A 19575-nucleotide genomic window follows, 5' to 3' on the forward strand; every position below is an offset into this window, starting at 1 on the left:
TTCCATTTTAACGCTCTAAAACCACCAGTGTGCTTTGCCATATTCCATCACAAAGGGCCATGCTGGCTCACATGGCTACAGAAGCCATAGAAAGGTCTCCAATTTGCTCAGTGACTGAATGCATAGGTTAGGGGAAAAGAGAACCATGAGGGTTCATCTTTATACCCACATTTATACCTAGCAATGACAACAGTCCAAATATAAAACACATAAAGATGTGAAGAAATGTACACTTGCTAGTGTCCCAATAGTCCCAAATAATCTCATATCTGAGCTAAAATAAACTAGGACTGCTGCATCTCTTATAAGAGAACCAGGTAACATGTAAACTTGTTTGCAGTGGACTCTCAGGATCTGCTCCTTAACATCTAACATCTAACTTTTCCTGCTAAGTACCTCCTTGCAAAACCAAGCTTTTCCCTTTTCATAGCTTAATTGTTAAAAAAAAACAAAAAAATAAACCCAGAAAAAAAGGAGTTTTCAAGTTTTCACTGACCAAAAGAGGCTTTACCTTTAAAAAAGGGAACTTACCTTTGTGGTCTGGCAGCGTGATGTGAAAGTAACTTTTGCAAAGGGATCAGAAAGCCCAGTGCTGTCAGCGGCAATGAGCCCCCTCGCCTGATACATGTGGGCTCTCAGCTGGAAGAGGTGCGGGGCTACATCATGGCAGAGAAAACAGCAACATCAGCTCCATGGAAACAGGGAAGCACACGGGTAGGAGGGGAAGATTCATCAGCTGCTCTCCAACCAGGATCTGACAAGGGGAACTGTTGCTAGTGCTGTCTCACTAAAGAAACATCTGAGACACTCAGAAGTTGTGCAAGGCACCTGAATTCACTTAAAATCAATCATGTAGGTCTCTACTTCAAGGCTATTAAGTGCCTTTTTTTATCTCACATCACTCTTTTATCTACTACATGTTCTATGCATCATCAGGAGAACTGAGGGATGCTTCCCCTAAAAGGAGGCAGATCCATGGGACTGGGAATAGAAAATGCAAGCGAACAAGTTTTTCTTTCCCTTACATTTACAAAGTGTCAGCGGCAAAGCTGATGACTTGGCAAAGAAGCCAGCCTTTTCTGACGAGAAGCAAAGCCATTATGATCTTAGAACAGTTACTTTATATAGGGGTTGAGCCACATTCTGAACTAGAGTTTTTGGGGCCATTTCTCTTGTTTATAGAGAGAAGAAAGAGTGCCTTACTTTTATACAGCAGGCAAGCAGGTGAGGGTAGCACACTGTGCCCTGAGTTGCTGTTAGATGGTAATTCAATCTCATATCCTACAGGCAAATTCTCCATGGCACTGTGGGCATAGCTGATAGGTCCAAGCCATAGGTAGATGTCCACCTTTGCCTGCACAGTCCAGCCAAGAGGGCGCTTGCCTGGGAGCTGAAAAAAAAATCCAACATCACCAACAAGCTCAAGAGACATGGCTGGGCGCTGAGTCTTACCAAGCCAGAGTAAAATAAAGGAGCATTCTCTCAGCTGGTATGTTGATAGATGACATTTCTCCTTAGTGAGTTGCCCTGAGACTCATTTAGCACAAGAAATTTCTGTGACTCTTTGGGAAAGAATTAGCAGTTTGCTCAACTAATAGTCTATGTAAGCTGCATACTGCCTAATATGCAGATATTTGTGCAGGCTATCTTATAGCTGCATAAGTGCTATCTTATGCCCTACTTTGCCCAGACTTCAACCCACTTTCCATTTCATGCAGTTTTCCTGGTCTCCAGTAGTTAGGTCCCATGTATTACTAAAAATATTACTTCATTGGGCAGTTCAGAAAAAATTTCCACTATAAAATATTACTAGTCTTGACCTATTACTTCTTTTTCTTCCACCCACTTCATCTAGATCTGCGAAGTTCAGAGTTTAGTATTGTCTGTTCCTAAGATAAGTCTTGATACTGAGGGGGCTGGATAGTTAATTGTGGAATACTTTATTTCATGCAGGCAAACAGTACTTTGCTTAACAAGTACCTATGGCAAGTATCTCAGGATCTTAGATGTTTTTATCTGCTCTTTAGCTGTGCTTTATGGGAGTATTCCCAGAAATCCAAGGTGAAAAACCACTGAAAAGTCATTATATGAAATTACTGTTGTCTGGAATATTTGGGTTTTTCCTGATGGTCACAGTAATAATTACATTGCATAACTTCCCACTGTAGGTACTACTGGTTACACTGCCTTTGTAGGAGTATAGCCACTAGGGCTTTCCTTCAATATGAATAATCCTGTAACAGTATTTTGGACATACACTGTGCAAACTTAAGCATGTTTTAATTAGGAAGTATAAATAATTCCTGTATTACCCCTTAATACCTAGGTTTCCTTGCTGAGTTGCTGAGTGATGATCTCTCACCATTCTCCTCCCGGACCTTCATGTGCTGCATTCTGATGTTTTTGCCAGCAAAGAGGCTGTATCTTTTCTATTTGTTTATGTATACAGCCATTGATAAACAATGTTCTATACTTGCCAGAACAAGCAGTGAGGGAATAAATTACTCATACATCAAAACTCTGCCAATGATAGAGTGCTTAAAGAATGACAAGTCTAAATGTAAGAAGCAAATATTAATAAATGGTGGATACAAATCTGTATATATTTTTACACTACAAAGATTAATCTGTAAAATACTATCCCTGGAAGAAATCTGAATACCAAATGCTCCCCAGGTATTACCTGTGTTTGCAGTGTGCCACAGACTTACTTTCAGGAAATGAGTTTTAATCTTCCCACAGTCCTTGCCTCTCTGCTCTTTCGCTGGGGAGTAGAGTATGTTTTTTGCTGGGACTCTTGCATATGCAACTCTTTTGTTGTTGCTGATCATCCAGATGAACACATCAGGCACTGTATTCTGTGGCTGTTAAATGAGGTATATATTGAAGTAAAACAGAGTTCCTTCTATGAGCCACCACTATCATATTATTATTGAAACACTCTTACTAAGAGCTGATGCCCTCACGGCTCCTGATGTGCCCCTGAACTAAACAAGGCTGTCACTTCATGCTTTGCAGTCCACACCTCAATTTCTAATTACAGCTGAAGGTAAAGAGCATTGTAGAGTGATTGAGGAGCACCCACTTCATAAGTAATTTTAGGAGAAACTAAAGGATCTGGGTATGGCTCTGTCCCAGGGAATAACTTAGCCACAGACCACATAAGTAACTACCATGGAAATACCATCAATTTAATCTATACCAGCAAATCAAAAAGGACCAGGACCAGCTCAAACACTGGAATATGATCATCTTTTCTTCTTGTGATGATGCTCAGTGAGACTGCCTTGCCCTGTTCCAGATAATGTTTCTCCAAGCAAAGCTTCAGTGTGGTTTGAAAAAAGACCAGCCCAGGGGCTGTTCCCTGAAGGAACTGTTAGCAGGGTCACTCTGGTTTAGGAAGAAAGAGAATTTGTGTGTAGGATGCAAACCATGCCACTGTGCCACTTGCTCTCTGAGCCAGGGAATAGCCATGGGTTGCTAGCACAGGCAGCTCTCAGAGGCACAGCTTTCCAGAGGCTGGATTTTGGCCCAATCAAATATATCAATTATTCTCAGGCTGAATAATATAAGCACCCCAAATCCATACAGGTGTCCATACAGGTGGAGGCATGAGTTCATATCAGAAAGTTGGCTTCTCCAAGCCAGCAGGTATGGGATGAACTTATTGAAAAAAATATATCTGTGGTACATCCTCTCCATACCACATAGCCCAACCTGTTTTTTCTTACCCTGTTTTGATAACGGCTCCATTTAATGCAAAAGAGAATAAGGTCCAGATAGCTAAAGGAGAACTCTTTGGATAACCAAGCCAGAAGTTATTCTTCACACGGGATTATGAAAATCAAAGACAAGCCTTGGATTTTCAATTTTTCTGAATTCTGTGTGGATTACCTCATCAACTAAGAATCGAATTTTATCTATAAAACTCTGAGTTTCACGAATCATTTCATCCAGTGGCATCTTCTTTTTCTGCTGCTCAACGATTCCCTTGGCATCATTGGACATTGCTTCCTGTAGTGAGGAAAGACAATATATTCTTTTCATCTGTTATCAAGTAGTTTGAACTGGAAGAGAAACAGTCTTTGATTCAAGTTGAAAAGAGAAGATGGGAGATACTTTGTTCAATGTTTCTTTGTCACAACAGAAACTGATTAACTCTTTGGAGCTGGACAACATAAAAATTGAATGTCCCCCATTTTTTTGTCTTTGTTTGTCTGTTTACTGCATGTATGGAAGTCCCAAAAAAACGTGATTGCCAACATGTGATTGTCGCCTCGTGATTGCCAAGGAACTACCAGTCCTTGATCTTGACAGAAGGAACAATCTTTTGTGGTACAAACAGTAAAAAAAGGCAATAAATATTCAGATGACTTCCACACAGTTTGGTATCTTCTCACTGGTTCTCTGGAGGAGATTATTAGATCCAGAAATATCAAAGGCCAGACTTTACTAGTCTTGAAGTTCAGCACCACCACAGTCGTTAGACGCCTGGCAGCAGTGTAAATTTAGTGCTTTTCCACTGAATCCAGCATCATTCCATTTTAAGATGCATGGACAAGAAAAATAATCTCATTATTACAATGCTTTATTGGTATTTAAAAACATCTTCTGCTGCATTTTAGCATATCTGACAACTCTTTATTAAGCACAGTGAGATTTATTAAAATAAATGCTCATGGGTGCTATATTAATATGAATTACAAAGAATTCCCATATGATGCAATCAAATAGAAAAAAAAAATAGAAAAAAACCCAAACAAGCAGTGTGCTTTCAGTAATCATCACTGCATCAATACTTATAGGAAAAGAACAGCACATACCAGCTCTTGCTTGAACAGCATGAGCCTCTTTTTGTCCAAAGCAGTGTAGTTCAACCCTTTGGGCTTCTTTTCAGCAATGACCATGAATGCCCTAGGACACAGGAATAACAGGGTTTTTAAATCTGCTATTTTTTTAATGTGAGAACACTAATGTGCTAAAATATATTGGAATGTTCTGTGTCTGCTGCAGTACCTAACCAGAAGACAAAGACACTGAAAATTTCTAAAATATTATGTACCCATAAGATTCAAGGAATAGAGTCCAAAACCTCTGCAGCACACTTCACAGAAATGGGTTAATAATATCTAGAAATAAGGGGTTATATCTATTTTGAGCCAAATCATGTCATTTGAAACAGAGCCCACTGGATCTATACCAATATGCGGCATCCTTTGTTTTTACATTAATCTTCGTTGTTTCTGGCTTTGTTTACAGTGTATCTATTACACACTTTATTTAATCCTATGTATCACATATACAACATCTTTTTGAAGTTCTGAGAGCCAAAATAATATGGCAATGATTAGCAGTCATCTATTGTCAATACTGAATATGGAAAATAACAATAAATATTTTCTCTGTCTAAACTGAAACTGCAGTTTGGGAAGGTCTTTGCTTTTACAGCAAAATAAATAAAATATATATCTCTGTAGGTTTACTATACTTTTTTAAAATTATCACCAGTTTCCTTGTCTGGTCTCGAATTTGTAGCCAATATTAAATTTGATTTTCTGTATGCGTCTAATAAATGTTATTACCTGCTTTGATTGATAAAACCATTTAGTGTCTTCTTCATTTTTTCCTCAGCTGCAGTCTCTGAAACCTTGATCAAGTCCTTTACTTGCTCTAATGATTCTTCCTATGAAAAACACATGAGAAAGCCATTATGCACAGGAGGGCACTTTGTCATTCTGTCAGTGTAACAGTACCATTTATGACTAGCAGGAATGAGGGAGGCGATTTTATGGCCTGACAGAAAGAACCTTTGATATATCATTATATTTGAAGTGCACAGAGAAAAGACTTCAGCAGTATGATATATTTTGACCTTTTCCCAGTCTTCCTAATTACTTTTCCAAGCTATTACTGTTTGGAGCAACTTTGTATTCTTACTTCTTTGAGAAAGATCAATAATTTGGAAACATTATCCTCTAGGTAGGAGATAAAAAATAGTTCTTGGTTCTGTTTCTAAGCCTCCTACTTAACTTCAGCAGGTTGCTGGAGCTAACATCTTAAACTTCAGTGGTCACTTGAATCCATATGTAAGGTGCATCACAAAACCTACTGTTATCCATGAGGAATGGAGTCTGTTCTTAAAAACTAAAATAAATATCTGGATTTTCAGTAAGGCCTGTGAGTGTTTGGGTGTGCTGACAAACATCTCTCCACATATATATGTTCAGATGTTTAATATTCAAATACCTGAGCCCAAAATGTTTGGTTATAAGTCAGTCTTCTCCTGATACAACCTTGCATCAGTATGACTTCAGCATTGCTTCTCATGAGATATATAGGGATAAATGAGGGATGAATCAGACTCTTAATCCAAGTGCCCCACATTAAAATATTCAACACTAGGATTCACTTTAAAAAAAAACCAAACAACAAAACCTACTTTCTTGAGACCACTGATAGTCATCTTTAAACAAAGGTAGAAAAAACCATCATTATGGGAAAACACTGTGACTAGGACATCAGAGTGACTGCCCATGAGATGATATATCATTCTGTCTCTATCAATGATTTAGGAAAACTAAGAGCAAATATTGTCCTTTAATGAGTGCCCAGTATAAACATATGGCAAGAAGGCATTAGAGGAAGAGCCGTAGGAGACAAAATTACTCTGAATCACATAATTTAATTGTTTGAATGTTTTTACAAAGAATAAAACATTGCTGAGGAAGGAAGGCAGACCTATGGCCAAAAAAAATAGTTGTGGTTGGAAATACTTGAGCAGCTCTAACACTTCAAAGCAATTTGGTGGAAAGAAAAAGGAAAATATTTTTATCAACTACTTTCTCACAAAATGAACAAGGAATGCAGCTGGGGGAAATGTTGAAGGTCTGATTTAGGAAGCATGGCCTCTCACTGCTTTATTTTGCCGAATACATGAGCCTGGGAGGATGGTTGCCCCTTACCAGGTGATCTGCCATTTTCTCAAGAGTGTTGGAAGAGTACAGCCGAAAGGTTTGGTTGCCCCAGTAGCTCCTTACACAGATACAGGGCTTCCTCTCATCGTATGGCAGGTACTGGTAGTTCCTGTGAAAACAAGGTAGGGAGCAGGTCATGAAGGTGACAGAGCAGTTCAAGAGGGGGAAGAGCAAAGACAAGTTGTTTGGGGCTCTCACAGCATAGAAAACTGTAGACACAACAGGATGTGTTCTCAAGTGCTAACAAGTAAATCTTGGAAAGGGCAAACACAAAAATCACTTATTCTTCCTGTGAGATCCCTGAAGAGAAAAAACAAAGTCAATGGATCTAATTTCAGTGATTTCCAGGGAGGGAGAAAAGCCAGACAAAAAGGCATGTAGAGAAGCTCTAAAATACTATTAATGGTGGTAAACTACAAGGACAAAAGGAGCAAAGATTAATATCTGATATTTTCAAAAGCAATGGTTCCACACACTGCACAGTGGGAGAGGCATGGCAGAGTCTTAATACCACATTAATTTCACAAGAAGCCCTTTCTCAGAGTTTGTGAAGACTGACATTCCCTGGCAGAAACTGATCTGCAAAGCCTGCTTAGTAAAAGTAATATCAAACTCATAATAACTCAGTGATAAAATGCATCCACCACTCTTTCTCATAGCACTTCTGATCTTAAGTCCAAGTTTTCATATTGACCCTTCTTGTAACTCTGCTTTCTTTGTGTGTTCAGCTGCATGAGTGACTTGCACTAAAAAAAGTGGGCAGGAGGCTGGCATAACTGGAGTCTGCAGACCTGCCACAAAGCTGATGTTTTGATTTGATCTGTAATAAGTACTATGTCAAGTCCATGTACCTGATAAGCACATTGTCCTCCTTTATATAAATACTACAGCCTTATGAAACTTAATTGCTCAGCCATACTGGATTTAAAAATAGAGGTCTCCTCATTTTCCTTACCAGTGGTGGGACAGTGGAGATCTTTTTAATGTGTATGAACCACTGCAAACCACTTCATGTTCTTCTGGCCGTGGCTCTAATGGCCTTAGATAGTGTCGGTGATTTCAGACAGAACTGGCCACAGGTGGTAGATCACCAAGCCAAGACCATGGAAACCAAATCACTTTTTGCTCTTGAGTGGCATATCAATGACTCCAAACTTCCACACATCCCTAAGAGGGGATCATCATAAACCTTTATGAGTTAATTTTTCCATTTAAAAAGATTAATATCTTCTCTATAACTTCATTTTACTGCCCTATGTGATATCAAAAAAGAGAGAATTTTCCATTTACTTTCTCCTCCACGACCTACAACAAGGTGAGGATTACCCATTGAATTTGGTGCACAGCAGAGCTACCTTGGGTGTCATTAATTTTGGTGCTTTCAGAAGAGAAAAAAACAATTTAACCATCTCCCAGGGCCTGAACATCTTAATCTGAAATTCATAGAGTTTATGAGCCTTTTAATTGGATTTACTAAGAAGAGTATATAGCCACAAAAAATTCAAAATGGAAAACTGAATTCTGTTATTCCCACTATTACAATTTTGAGGAATCACTTTTTCAGTTTTAGCTTAGCCTTAGTTAAAGTTTTGACATAAATGTGGAAAATTCCTGGCAGTTTCATGGTGTCTGCTTTAGAAGTCTTATTGCTCTGTCTGCTCCTTTAATTAGTTAGTAGTTTTAATCTCCAAAATATATGCTTCGTTTTGTTTTCCATTGTCCATTTATGAATCTAAAATGCAGTTTATCTAAACTACTGGATATCCCAGTAAGTACTTATTAATACTAAAATTATCCAGTGGTGAGACCAACCAAGATGCCATTACGAGAAAATAGTGAAAAACTCATCATTTGTTATCTGTGGCTGACCAAATTATTTTAAATAGCACAGGAGGGAACAAAAGATGCAGCTTTCTACATAAATTTGAGGAAAAGGGATCTTTAATGAGAGAAAACTTTATTAATACTGGACACATTCAAGAAGAAAATAGCTGATTTGAAGAATGATTAATTATTTTAAAATGGTTCTTTAAATCTTAATTCTTGTTAAGGAAAAACAAAAAAATCCCAGCTTCTCTCAAATAAGATAATAACTCTCTGCATGTACCCAAATTTGCAGTTCTGGTAACAAGGAAAAGCAACTGTCTTCCTATCAGTCACTGGGGGGGTTTTCCCCCTCTTTTTTTATTTGCTGCAAAACCAGAATTTTTACCATGATATTTTCATTCTTTTTTTCTTTCTCTAACTCTCATTTAATCTAAGTGAGCCACTGAGTGCAGAAATGAATAGAAGTGCTTTTTAAATGTAGCAACATCCAGAAACCAAACAGATCCAGGTTGATATTTTCCTCCTGGTCCTTATACTGTAGACTGCTTGGCCTTCTAAAGCAAGAAGTACCATCTAGTCTTGGCAGTCACCAATATTGGGGATTGTTCTACCTACCAAAACAACAAAGAAAATATTTCCTTTTAATAGCATCTTTCAAATGAATTAAACCTTTAGAATTCTGTTTATAACAAAGTTATTTCGAAGAACTGTCCTGTATATTTTCATCCATTGCTCTATTTTTTACTCAATGACTATTTCCTCCTACCTCTGTTACTACTTGCTATTTAAGTGTGTATCTGTCATTATTAGCTCTAGAAAGTGTTCTGGAAGGTGACTGCCTTGACCAGATTTCAACACTTCACGTGTGACATTGTGCTTTTGGAGCTGGGCTGGCTGGGTGTTACTTGTGATCACAGTCTGGGACCCTAAACCAGGGATGGCACTGGAGAAGTGGCATTTTGCTGTAGCTTTCCAATGTGCAGCTGGTGTAACACACAGCATTTTCAGAAATAGTTCAAGAGCCCATGAGGCCAAGATCACATGAATTTAAAATAGCTCAGAGCTTGTTTTCTTCAGCAAAGACAAGAAAATTTACTGTTGTGAAAGATGCAATTGAGAACCTGAAAGCCTTCATTTCACACAAACTCTTTAATGCTGCCAGGGTTCATCAATGAGTCCCACAGGATTATAAAATAAGAACCAGAGTCCTACATAATAAGGTTTTGAAAAACAGATCCTCACCTGTTCCCACCTGTGATCAGTGGCTTCTCTGGGGGTGTGGTAGATATCAGGGGTACTCCAAGGTCATGAGAAATGTCACCTTCCCCCTCGTGCAGAAGGCTTTCTTCTGCTTCTCCATTATGTGTCTTCTTTTTCCCTCCAGCTCCTCCTGACACCCCATCAGTAATACTTCCAAAGTTACCTGGAGACCCAGGGTTACAGGAGATGTCTAACTTGGAGGTGGTAAACATGAATGAGGTTTTAAGAAAAGAAAATGGCCAGTCATACCACTGGGAAAATTTGTTAATTTAGCTGTTTTAACCACACAACCATTCATAAAGGTTGTGACAGGTTATGTTTGTCCCTGGAATGGACAACCTTCAGGTTCTAGAGGAGTGATGTGAACATCACTTACTGATGTGATCCTCTAATTTCTGGCCCCAGGACCTTCAGTTTTGCTAAAGAAATTCAGAAACCAAAACAATACTGTTGTTGATATTTCTATACTCAGGAGCCCTGATATGGGATTGATTCACACAGAAAATGTATGTCTTCTTCACAACATATGGATGATCATTTCAAAGTTTGGTCTCAGAAGTGATAAACTCTTTTTCAGACAAGTAAATTTTGCATATTGGGGTTGCAGAGTTAGTAATAACAATGCTTTGAGGCTCCAGCTTCAAGGCTAATGCCAGACAATTCTGCTAATGATATAATCATCTTCCCTAAAAGGATTTTGCCTTAAAGGGCAATTATCAGCTCCGGGAAAGAGGTACATCCATCAAACTGATAATTACAGATTTTAAAAAAGACAGAGAGGAAACATTCCCTGCAGGAGAAGAATGTGCTGAATCACCCCATATAACATCCTGATCTGCATTTTTGCTTCAGCCTTTCATGTAAATAATGACAACTTGACAAGTTTGGGTCCAAATTTCAGCTACACAGGTGGCTAATAGATATTTAGGTCCAGAATTCAGAGCCAGATTAATCTTTAGTATTAATTCTGACAAGAATCACTACCATTTCTTGCCCAACTCTTTAAATTAGTTTCTTGTCATTCTCAGCTCAGCTTCCTGCTAAGTTTCAGCAGGAATCAGCATCACTCATTGATTCCCTGTTTTTCACAGCACCTCTCTCTGCACACAAAGCCTTACAGCTGAGCACAGCCATGGACATGAGCACAGAGACTGGAAGTGCCAGGGTGCTACTGTGCACCTGGACCCTTGGTGGGTCTGGTAAGGAGATAATCAAATCCCTGCAAGGGAAATGAGACCAATTCAGGCTACTACTCTCTTAAGAGAAAGTAGTTCTGCTTTGAAAATATGCATTCAATGTTCATGAAAATGTCCTCGTTTTCTCTTTGGACTGCTTCCAGGGATAATTTAGCTGCACAATGCGGAGCTCATGGGGTATGGTCCTGCTTTCCCCTGGAAGAGGAAAGGACTTACCAGGAGGATGTTAGGAAAAGGTGGTGCCTGCAATTTGTGTCCTGTCTGTACATCATCCTTTGCCACACTCACAGACCCACAGGTAACTCAGTGGAGTTGGCCAAGACAATGGACAGGGATCATCCCCCACAAAGGGCTCCCTCACAGCCAGGGACAGACTGCAATGGACATCACAGAATGAACTCTGCCTGAAGTAAATTATCTGAGTTTGATCTCTCAAGTGATGAAGAGGGTGAATACTGGCTAAGTTGCTGTACGTACAGGAGGAGAGAATTTGTATTAAAATTGGGCATTTGAGGAGTAAGAGAGATAGGGATCATTATGCCCAACTTGACTGTTACCCAAAGAAATGATAATCAGGGTTTAACTCAAATGTAAGCTCTACTCTGAAGCTGATTCCTGAGCCGGGAGACACCCCGGTCAGGAACATCTATCATCTCCTTGCTCTTGAGGCTCCCTCTCTCCTTTGGATAAGACCTTAACACACTTACCAACAGAAACCTCAAAGGTTATTGGCTTGTCCCCAAACTTCCTATCAATCATTGTGGCTTCAAAAAATATCCCGAAGAGAAGGAATTCCTCAATTTTCTCTTCATAGATCTATTGGAGAAGAAGGAGGAAAATGTCAGCATTTGTTTTGCCTTCTACTACTTTCTGCAGCACAAAGGGAAAGTGGAATGGCCTTTTGTTGAATTTTAAGGCTCTTCTAGGCTCTGTTTACATCTATTGGAGACCTAGCATCTGCTTCTGCCTGGCATGGATCTCAGTCAAGGAGGTCCAGCTAACACTTCTGATGCTCTTGGTCATTAAGAAAACAAGACATTAACACCAGGCCAAAGTTATTAACAAGCTGTTAACCCCAAGCCAAGACTAAACTCGAAGGAGATATACTTTATAGTTTGAGTTCTCCCCAAATTTACACCCCAACTGTCCCAATCCTCCCATCCAAACCCTTCTCATTTCACAACGCCTGCAAACTGAGTCCCATTAGGCAAGATCAGCACTAGTTCTGCAATGTGAGTGAGGCAATGAATAAAACATCAGCTCTACATGAATATTTGTTTCCTTGAGTTCTGCAAAGCAGAAACAGTTTTTTGACACAGCCCATGATCTCTTCATTTTGAAAAACCTCTGCTATACACGGCAAAAGATCATAAGTCTTCAGTGAAATGATTAGCACCATAATAAATCAGTCAACAGCTCAAACAGATTGCAGCTCCAGACTAACTTTAGCTTTTTATACTTTTCCAGTATGAAGCCCAGAGAAAAGAGTATCTAATAAAGCCAAGGCTCAGAGACTATGACACATGCATCTATCTCCTATTATAAAGAAAACAAATTTTAATGCCTTCTTGCTGTTGGAATAGGCCAGTTAAGTTGTGCTGTGGGGATGGATATTTGCCTCTGTTGTCTCAGAGGCTCTATAAAACACTCTTTTGCATTATTGGTAATGTCTCCAGTTCCCGCTTTTCTTTTCAGAGAGTTGTAATACAATTACTGCCTACTGTAGCACAAGGTATTTCTGAATGTTAAAACCAAAAGAATATCAATTATCACTGTACTATGCTGTTGCCTTTTATTCATTCTCTATTTGAAACTGAGAAACAGAAGCTGGAAAAAAATCCTTATTATTACTATTAATGTTTGTTGGTGGGTGTTACAGCAGGGTTTGTTTCTCTACCTGGGGTATTTAGCCAGGCCCAAGACCATAGTGTCTGAGCTACTCATAATAATGGATTTCCTGCATATAAAGAAAAATTCATATGGAAATAAATGTCTTTGAATATCACCTCTGTTAGTCGTCAGAGAAGAACTGAGGGACAGGGGTAATTTACAACTATATGAGTAAATAAAGTAACAGTAGAGGACAAGTTCACACAACTGGCTTGCAATTACCCATGCCAGTTCTCTGCTAACACACTCCTTGACCCTCTCCAGCCAGCCCTCAGGCCAGAAATGCCAGGGCACAGGCCAAGGAAGTTGGTACTTCTCAAGGCTAGGCCTCAAGACCAAAGAGCAATTGCTCCTCTCCTATTTACTTGTAGAGACGGAGTGGAAAGACCAAGAATGAGAACTAATAAAAGACACAAATATCTTAAGAAGTGCATTGGAACTCCCACTACAACAAAACAAAGTTTTGATCAATGACCTAGTCACAGAATCATCAAGGCTGAAAAAGATTTCCAAGATCATCAAGTCTAAATTTGACTGAACATGCCCACTAAACTATATCACAAAACACCACAGCTATTCATTTTATTTGACTGAACATGCCCACTAAACTATATCACAAAACACCACAGCTACTCATTTTTTGAACACTTCCTGCAATGATGATTCCACCACTTCCCTGGGGAACCTGTTCCAAAGCTTAACCACTCTCCCAGTGAAGACATTTTTCCTAATATCCAGCCTGAACCTCCCCTGGCACAACTCTTGGCCATTCCCCCTTGTCCTATTGCAAGTTGACTGGGAGATGAGGCCAGCCCCTGCCTTGCCACAACGTCCTGTCAGGTAGTTGTAGTAGATATAGTGAAGTGGGAGGAAAATTGGTAATGAGAATATTTTTTCCTATTTATTGGGTTAAAAAATGAGCTTGCATATGAAGCAATTGCTGTTGCTCCCAGAGAGTGATGCGATGGAGCTGAGAACCACAGCTCAAACATTGGCTCAGCTCCCAAGTCCACACACCCTGCCACAACTGCCCAACCTTCTCAAAGAACCACATTGCAGATTTTCCCATGATGTAATCCTACACAACAGGTGGAATTAGGCAAACAACATCAGTTAACACTGGTTGAAACTGAGCACATGATTTTCAGCTCTTCTTCTAAAGGGATTATCAGCCTAACACTAACACCACATTGGGAATGCGGCATTAAAGGAAGAGACTAAATCAGGCTAAACTGTATCTATCTCTCAACATTTGCACAGATTTTATGTCAATGATTCTCTATTGATTTCAATTGACAACTATGCATTTTCTTGAATGAATGCAGGAAGTCAGGCTTTATAATTCCCAGCTGTCCACACTGGTTCTCTGTCCATTTGTAGATATTATGTCAGCTACGTTTCTAGTAGGAACATGTGGATGCAGCTAGTGCAAAAGGGGTAATATGACAGGAGACTAAGTTTTATGAATACCAAATCCAACTCAAGAGTTTTTTGAGTTACAGGTACACATTCATGCTCTATTCATGCTGTATTATTGTGGGGAGGTCCCAAGACTGTGAAAGCATGGAGAAACTGTAGGGAGAACAAAAAAGCAGTATTATATGGCCTGACCCCAAACACACAGACCTGTGCCATTCTTAGAGGCTTAGAGACACATGACAACCAATCTCTTAATATCATACTGACCTCTAAAGGTACATCAAATGGCTCAACTTCCACTTCAGTTGAGTTCATTTTGTCTGAAGGAGAAGCTGACTTTCGGTCCTCTCCTGCTTTATCAGTTTTGTCTTTTCCTTTGAGTGCTTTGAAGTCTTTATCTTTAGATGACAATTTGATAATGCTTGAAAACTTTGACTCACGGGCTCCTCCTGAAAGTATCTCCACAGCAATCTCAAGGAAGAGACGCCCCCTGAAGGAGACCCCTTCTCCAAAACCTTCATTAAGTTCCTGGTGGTCATCAATGAGGCTGTGGTTCCTGGGTGAGCCATAGAGATTGATCCAGGCAGGCCCAAAAGTAGGCAAAAACCCTGAAGATAAAGTAACTTTTGTGGCTTTTCTGTTAGGCGTTAGCACGTTCTCCTCACTGGCTATTCCAAGAAATCTTGCCTCTAACACCCCAAATGCAAAACCTGGACCCATTTCTGGACAGTGGGGAATCACTTCACTCAGAGTGCTGCTTTGCAGGGCAATTCTTAGACACCAAGGAACTTCTGCCAATACCCAACCAACTCTGCTGGGTTGGAGCTTTTTCTCAGAAGATGATGGTACCACATGTGCTGGGCAGGAGGTCTATTGCATCTTGTGAAAAAAGAGCTTGCTGCTGCAGACTACAGACTGGGACATGACAGGAGTCAAACAGCCTCAGCCACTCAATTTATACAAAATTTTCTTTCATTTCCTGATTAAGGACTGAGATACACGTTTGAATTGGCAGTTTAGGGAGTTACTGTGCTGTGATTACTGACTATGTTTCACATGTAGGTCACAATACATAAACAAGGCTACCAGATAGTGAGCCTCTCCTCACACAGAGGATAACAGACTAGTCCATGCTGCCTCCCTGGGCTGTGATAGCACCCAGCTGAGCCTTACCTAAACACTTTGCTTCCAGTAGGTATATCAAAAACACAAGCCTGCTCTGCCTTTGATTTTCAGTGATTTTCAGTTTGTGGCTTCATTGTTTAAAAGAAACTTACATGAACTATAAACTTACATCTGTCATCCCCAACAGATTAGTGTAGACTATTGCCACAGTCACAAAGATGGTACCAAATTATGCAGCAGCCCCTTAACAAGAACAACAATGTCAGAGCCACCATGCATAGAGCACAATGTAATAAATGTGAAATTAAACAGAAGGTGCTCAGAACCAGCACTTGAACTCTGGACATCCCTAAATTAGGATTAGCCAGTGCCAAGATCCCATGCAAATAGATTTTACCTTAAAGGTATATCCTGGAACAGACATTTTCCCCATTACCTTTGTCACCATCTTGTTCATTTGATATTTTCTTCAAATCAATGAAGTGGGTGGCTAAGGCCACGTCATTCATGCTGCCTTCATCCCAGACTTGGATTTTGACTCTTCGACAGAGTGGAGGGAACATTTCTTTGAAGATAATCTGTTCGTGCCACACTGGATCTGCACAGTTCTTTTGCACTGTTGTCCGGCCCTGAAATAAAAGTCCAGCAAATTTAATTCCAGAGGGGTCGAACTCTGGAGAATGGCAATGACTACAGCAGAAATTGCATTTAACAGCATCTCTCTGGCCATTTTTAAAGTACAAATATCCTACCTTGAAAGTACTTTGGCTTTTCTATTAGCTTGTTCATTTTGCCCTCCATATCTAATAAAAGACCACACTATGGCTAAAGAATTCTCACCTGCACACAGCACCTGCACATAGCAGTAATACAATCTAATTCTTCAGGACCCTTATCCACAAAATGTATTTGTAAAGCCAGATTTTGGCATTTCTGCTACAAACTGCACATTTTCAAATGTTCTTTGAAACATTTGGGTAGTGGTGATGCAATTTTTCTTATAAAAAACTAAATTCATTACAGATGCCAGGCTGTGTGTACCAATGGGATTACCTTAAATGAGGCAATTTATCCAGCATAAAAAATTATTATTGTGTGTCATGTTCTGGACATATGCCTGTGTGCAAGATGGGTAGGTCCTGGAGCTAGTCCTCCAAACCTAAGGAGATGGCAGTACTGTATCACAGTCTGTACAGTCACTTGCTGTGGCAGGACTTACACTTTCACATTAAGTGGAGAGAACTGAGTCAGAAAGCCCACCTACCCTCTCTATAAAGCTGTATTTTGCACACCAATGTGCAAACTCACATTAGTGATCCATTCTTGTCTTCTTCAGCCCTCCATTGAATCTGAAGGTGCTGCATGTATTTGTCTGTCTTAACCCACAGTAGTACTTTGCAATTTGGATTCATGACAAAACATGCAATCAGCACCAAGAGCCTCATTCTCATGCCTGAAATATCTAAGAAGTACTAATTTGAGCTGTCCCTAAGGCTTCCTTGCACACAGAAAGTGTTGCTGGCTTAAAATAGTTTCCGTTTTGATCCTTTGTTTATGTTTACACCAATAATCAAGACAGGTTCCCTGACACTGTTTCATGGTGCACCCCAGGGGAAGCAGACCCTGGACCTCCTCTAGATGCCTCTTCCACCAGAGCCAGAAGCCTCTCTAAGCAGCAGTCTGTCACACCGTGTTTGATGCTCAAGTTGCTCTAGGAGCAATGAAGCCAGGCAACACTGCCAGGCTGCTAAAATTCTTACTCCACCCACAGGAAAGCTGAGAGGGTCCTGAATTTCAGCAGAGTAATTCAGAAATCAATACAATTGTCCCTAAACCCCTGATTGAGCCACATTCACTGATTTCAGCCCTGCTTCCTTATTTCACGCAAGGGAGTCCAGAACATAGCACTCGCCTAATACAGCACTGGGTAAATCACTGCCTTGTAACTCTATGTTTTAGCAACAGTGCTACAGAATTCTCTTTCCCCTCCTGCTTCCTGCCTCTAACCTACTGCTGTGAGGCTGATGTTAGATCTGCTGGCCTTAAGTGTCTCCATGACTTTATTTCTGCATAATTTAAGAACTGAACATTTTCTGATGATCGAGGTACATGCTTTACTTAATTTATGTAACCATAAGTTAAAGAAGACCAGCATAATCACCTGCCTGTAGCAAAGCTAATAGGAAAGAAGGCCTACTTTTGTGATCAAGAGGATCCCAATTACCATTTGACCTGCAAACATGACCACCACATAGGGATCCACAAGGTCCTTACTGTCACCTATGAATGCTTTGGTGACATTGGCCATGATGCTAGAGTTCATCTTCGGAAGTCCTTCTGCTTTGTAAATTCTCACATAAAATCTGGCCCATGGTCTTTCAGATGGAAAGCCTTTGGGGATCAAGAGATTCCTGAAAGGAAAACAGAAGCTGTTTTCTTAAAACTGAAAACTTGGACAATGAAGTGATATTTTTTCCAACAGCATTGTGACCTTGTGTTAGCATGCACCTAAAGGTGTATGAATTTGCTTTTTCATCTGAATCAAAAAAAATATTTTTGCCACAAGAAAATGATATGGCATTACTCAGCAAATTTGTATATGTGATATAGAATCAGGTCCAGTTAGATGAGATTCTCAGGACCTTGTTCAGTAAATTCTGAATATCTTCAAGGACAGAGATTTCCCATCCTCTTTGGGCCCCTGTTTTGTTTGACCATCTCCATGTTAAAAAAAATCTGTTCTGAAATTTCATTATTATTACCTGCCTCCAAAGCCTCTCATCCGTGTATTGGAAAGAGTCACTTATCTGATAAAAGCCTGTCTCTGCCCTCCTCATGTATGATACCTCTTTGAGTGCTCTTCTTTAGGATCAAAAACCAACACCCACCACCCTTCTCCACAGACTATGTGCACCAGTCCCCCATCAGCTTGGTGACTTTCCACAGACTTGGTCCAGGATGTCAGTACTGACCAGAAACATTGCTTCAGTAAAATTTAAAGTATGCTGGTAGCATATTTACAAACTTGGACGTCTGTATCTTACAAGAAGAATGATAATGTGCTTGAGTTTATCTAAGGATATGGAAATATCCATGCACTCACATCTGAGAGAGGAGAACGAATAGGCTTTCCTCATACTTTTTTTCTTCTTGCTTCCCTGCTTTAAGAAATAATTAATTGATTTCAGATCAATGAACGTTCTGCCAGGGGTAATTTGGCTTAGCCAACAGGACTTGGTCAATTCTATCAGCTGCAGAGAAGTGACCTTAATGTGCCCTTCAGTTTAGATGAGGGGATTGTAGAAACTCTCTTTGAGCATGTGAGAACAGCCAGGTGTACAATGCTATCCTGCTACTAACCCCAAGTTAACAAGGAAAGGACTGAAAGGAGGACAGAGATTTATTGAGGCACCTAGTAAGGAAGAAAGCAAGAAAAAAAAAAAAAAAAACCAAACAAATTATTGCAGTACTTTTCAATCTGTTCCTCGGTATCAGCTGTTTTCTGTGTAGCTTGTATTGCATCACCTTTCCCCGTCACACTGAGGTCACACTTCAGGTACCCCTTGGCTCCTGTCCTAATGTCAGCAGGGTCTGTGAGAAGTGCCCACTTCTCACAAAACTGATGACCTGTAAGAAGGACAAGCTTAAACACTCAAATAGAGGATATAAAAACATACAAGTATTTTCCCCTTCATTCCCAGAAAAGGTACATCAAACAATGTTTGTGCTGTCAGGAGGATTGTGCTGACACTTCTAGAGGGTCCAAAATATTTTGTGATCACAAAGGCAAGCATAGGATTGATCCAGGGCTTGTCAGAAAGGAGCTCATTTTTATCAGTGTTTACTGAGATCAATGACTAAAGACCAGTGGAAGCCTGGGTGAG

At 39.9% G+C, this 19575-nt stretch overlaps 1 protein-coding gene across 2 annotated transcripts in view; it reads right to left on the reverse strand.

Moving 5' to 3' along the window:
- Positions 1–19575, reverse strand: part of FER1L6 (fer-1 like family member 6) — a 77652-nt gene that overhangs the window by 31473 nt on the left and 26604 nt on the right. For both annotated transcript variants that reach the window (XM_088051604.1, XM_088051610.1), the window contains exons 8-20: positions 19162–19318; positions 17916–18102; positions 16128–16320; positions 14834–15174; positions 11965–12073; positions 10044–10224; positions 6963–7083; positions 5583–5683; positions 4824–4914; positions 3895–4014; positions 2712–2864; positions 1204–1390; positions 532–656 (exon numbers count right to left, since the gene is read on the reverse strand). In XM_088051604.1, the coding sequence (XP_087907730.1) occupies positions 532–656; positions 1204–1390; positions 2712–2864; positions 3895–4014; positions 4824–4914; positions 5583–5683; positions 6963–7083; positions 10044–10224; positions 11965–12073; positions 14834–15174; positions 16128–16320; positions 17916–18102; positions 19162–19318 (2066 nt within the window). The remainder of the gene's footprint in view (positions 1–531; positions 657–1203; positions 1391–2711; positions 2865–3894; positions 4015–4823; positions 4915–5582; positions 5684–6962; positions 7084–10043; positions 10225–11964; positions 12074–14833; positions 15175–16127; positions 16321–17915; positions 18103–19161; positions 19319–19575) is intronic.

This window comes from Pseudopodoces humilis, chromosome 1, assembly GCF_049639895.1.
Source record: "Pseudopodoces humilis isolate 2021_Gansu_Grassland_sample_001 chromosome 1, ASM4963989v1, whole genome shotgun sequence".
Taxonomy (NCBI): Eukaryota; Metazoa; Chordata; class Aves; order Passeriformes; family Paridae; genus Pseudopodoces; species Pseudopodoces humilis.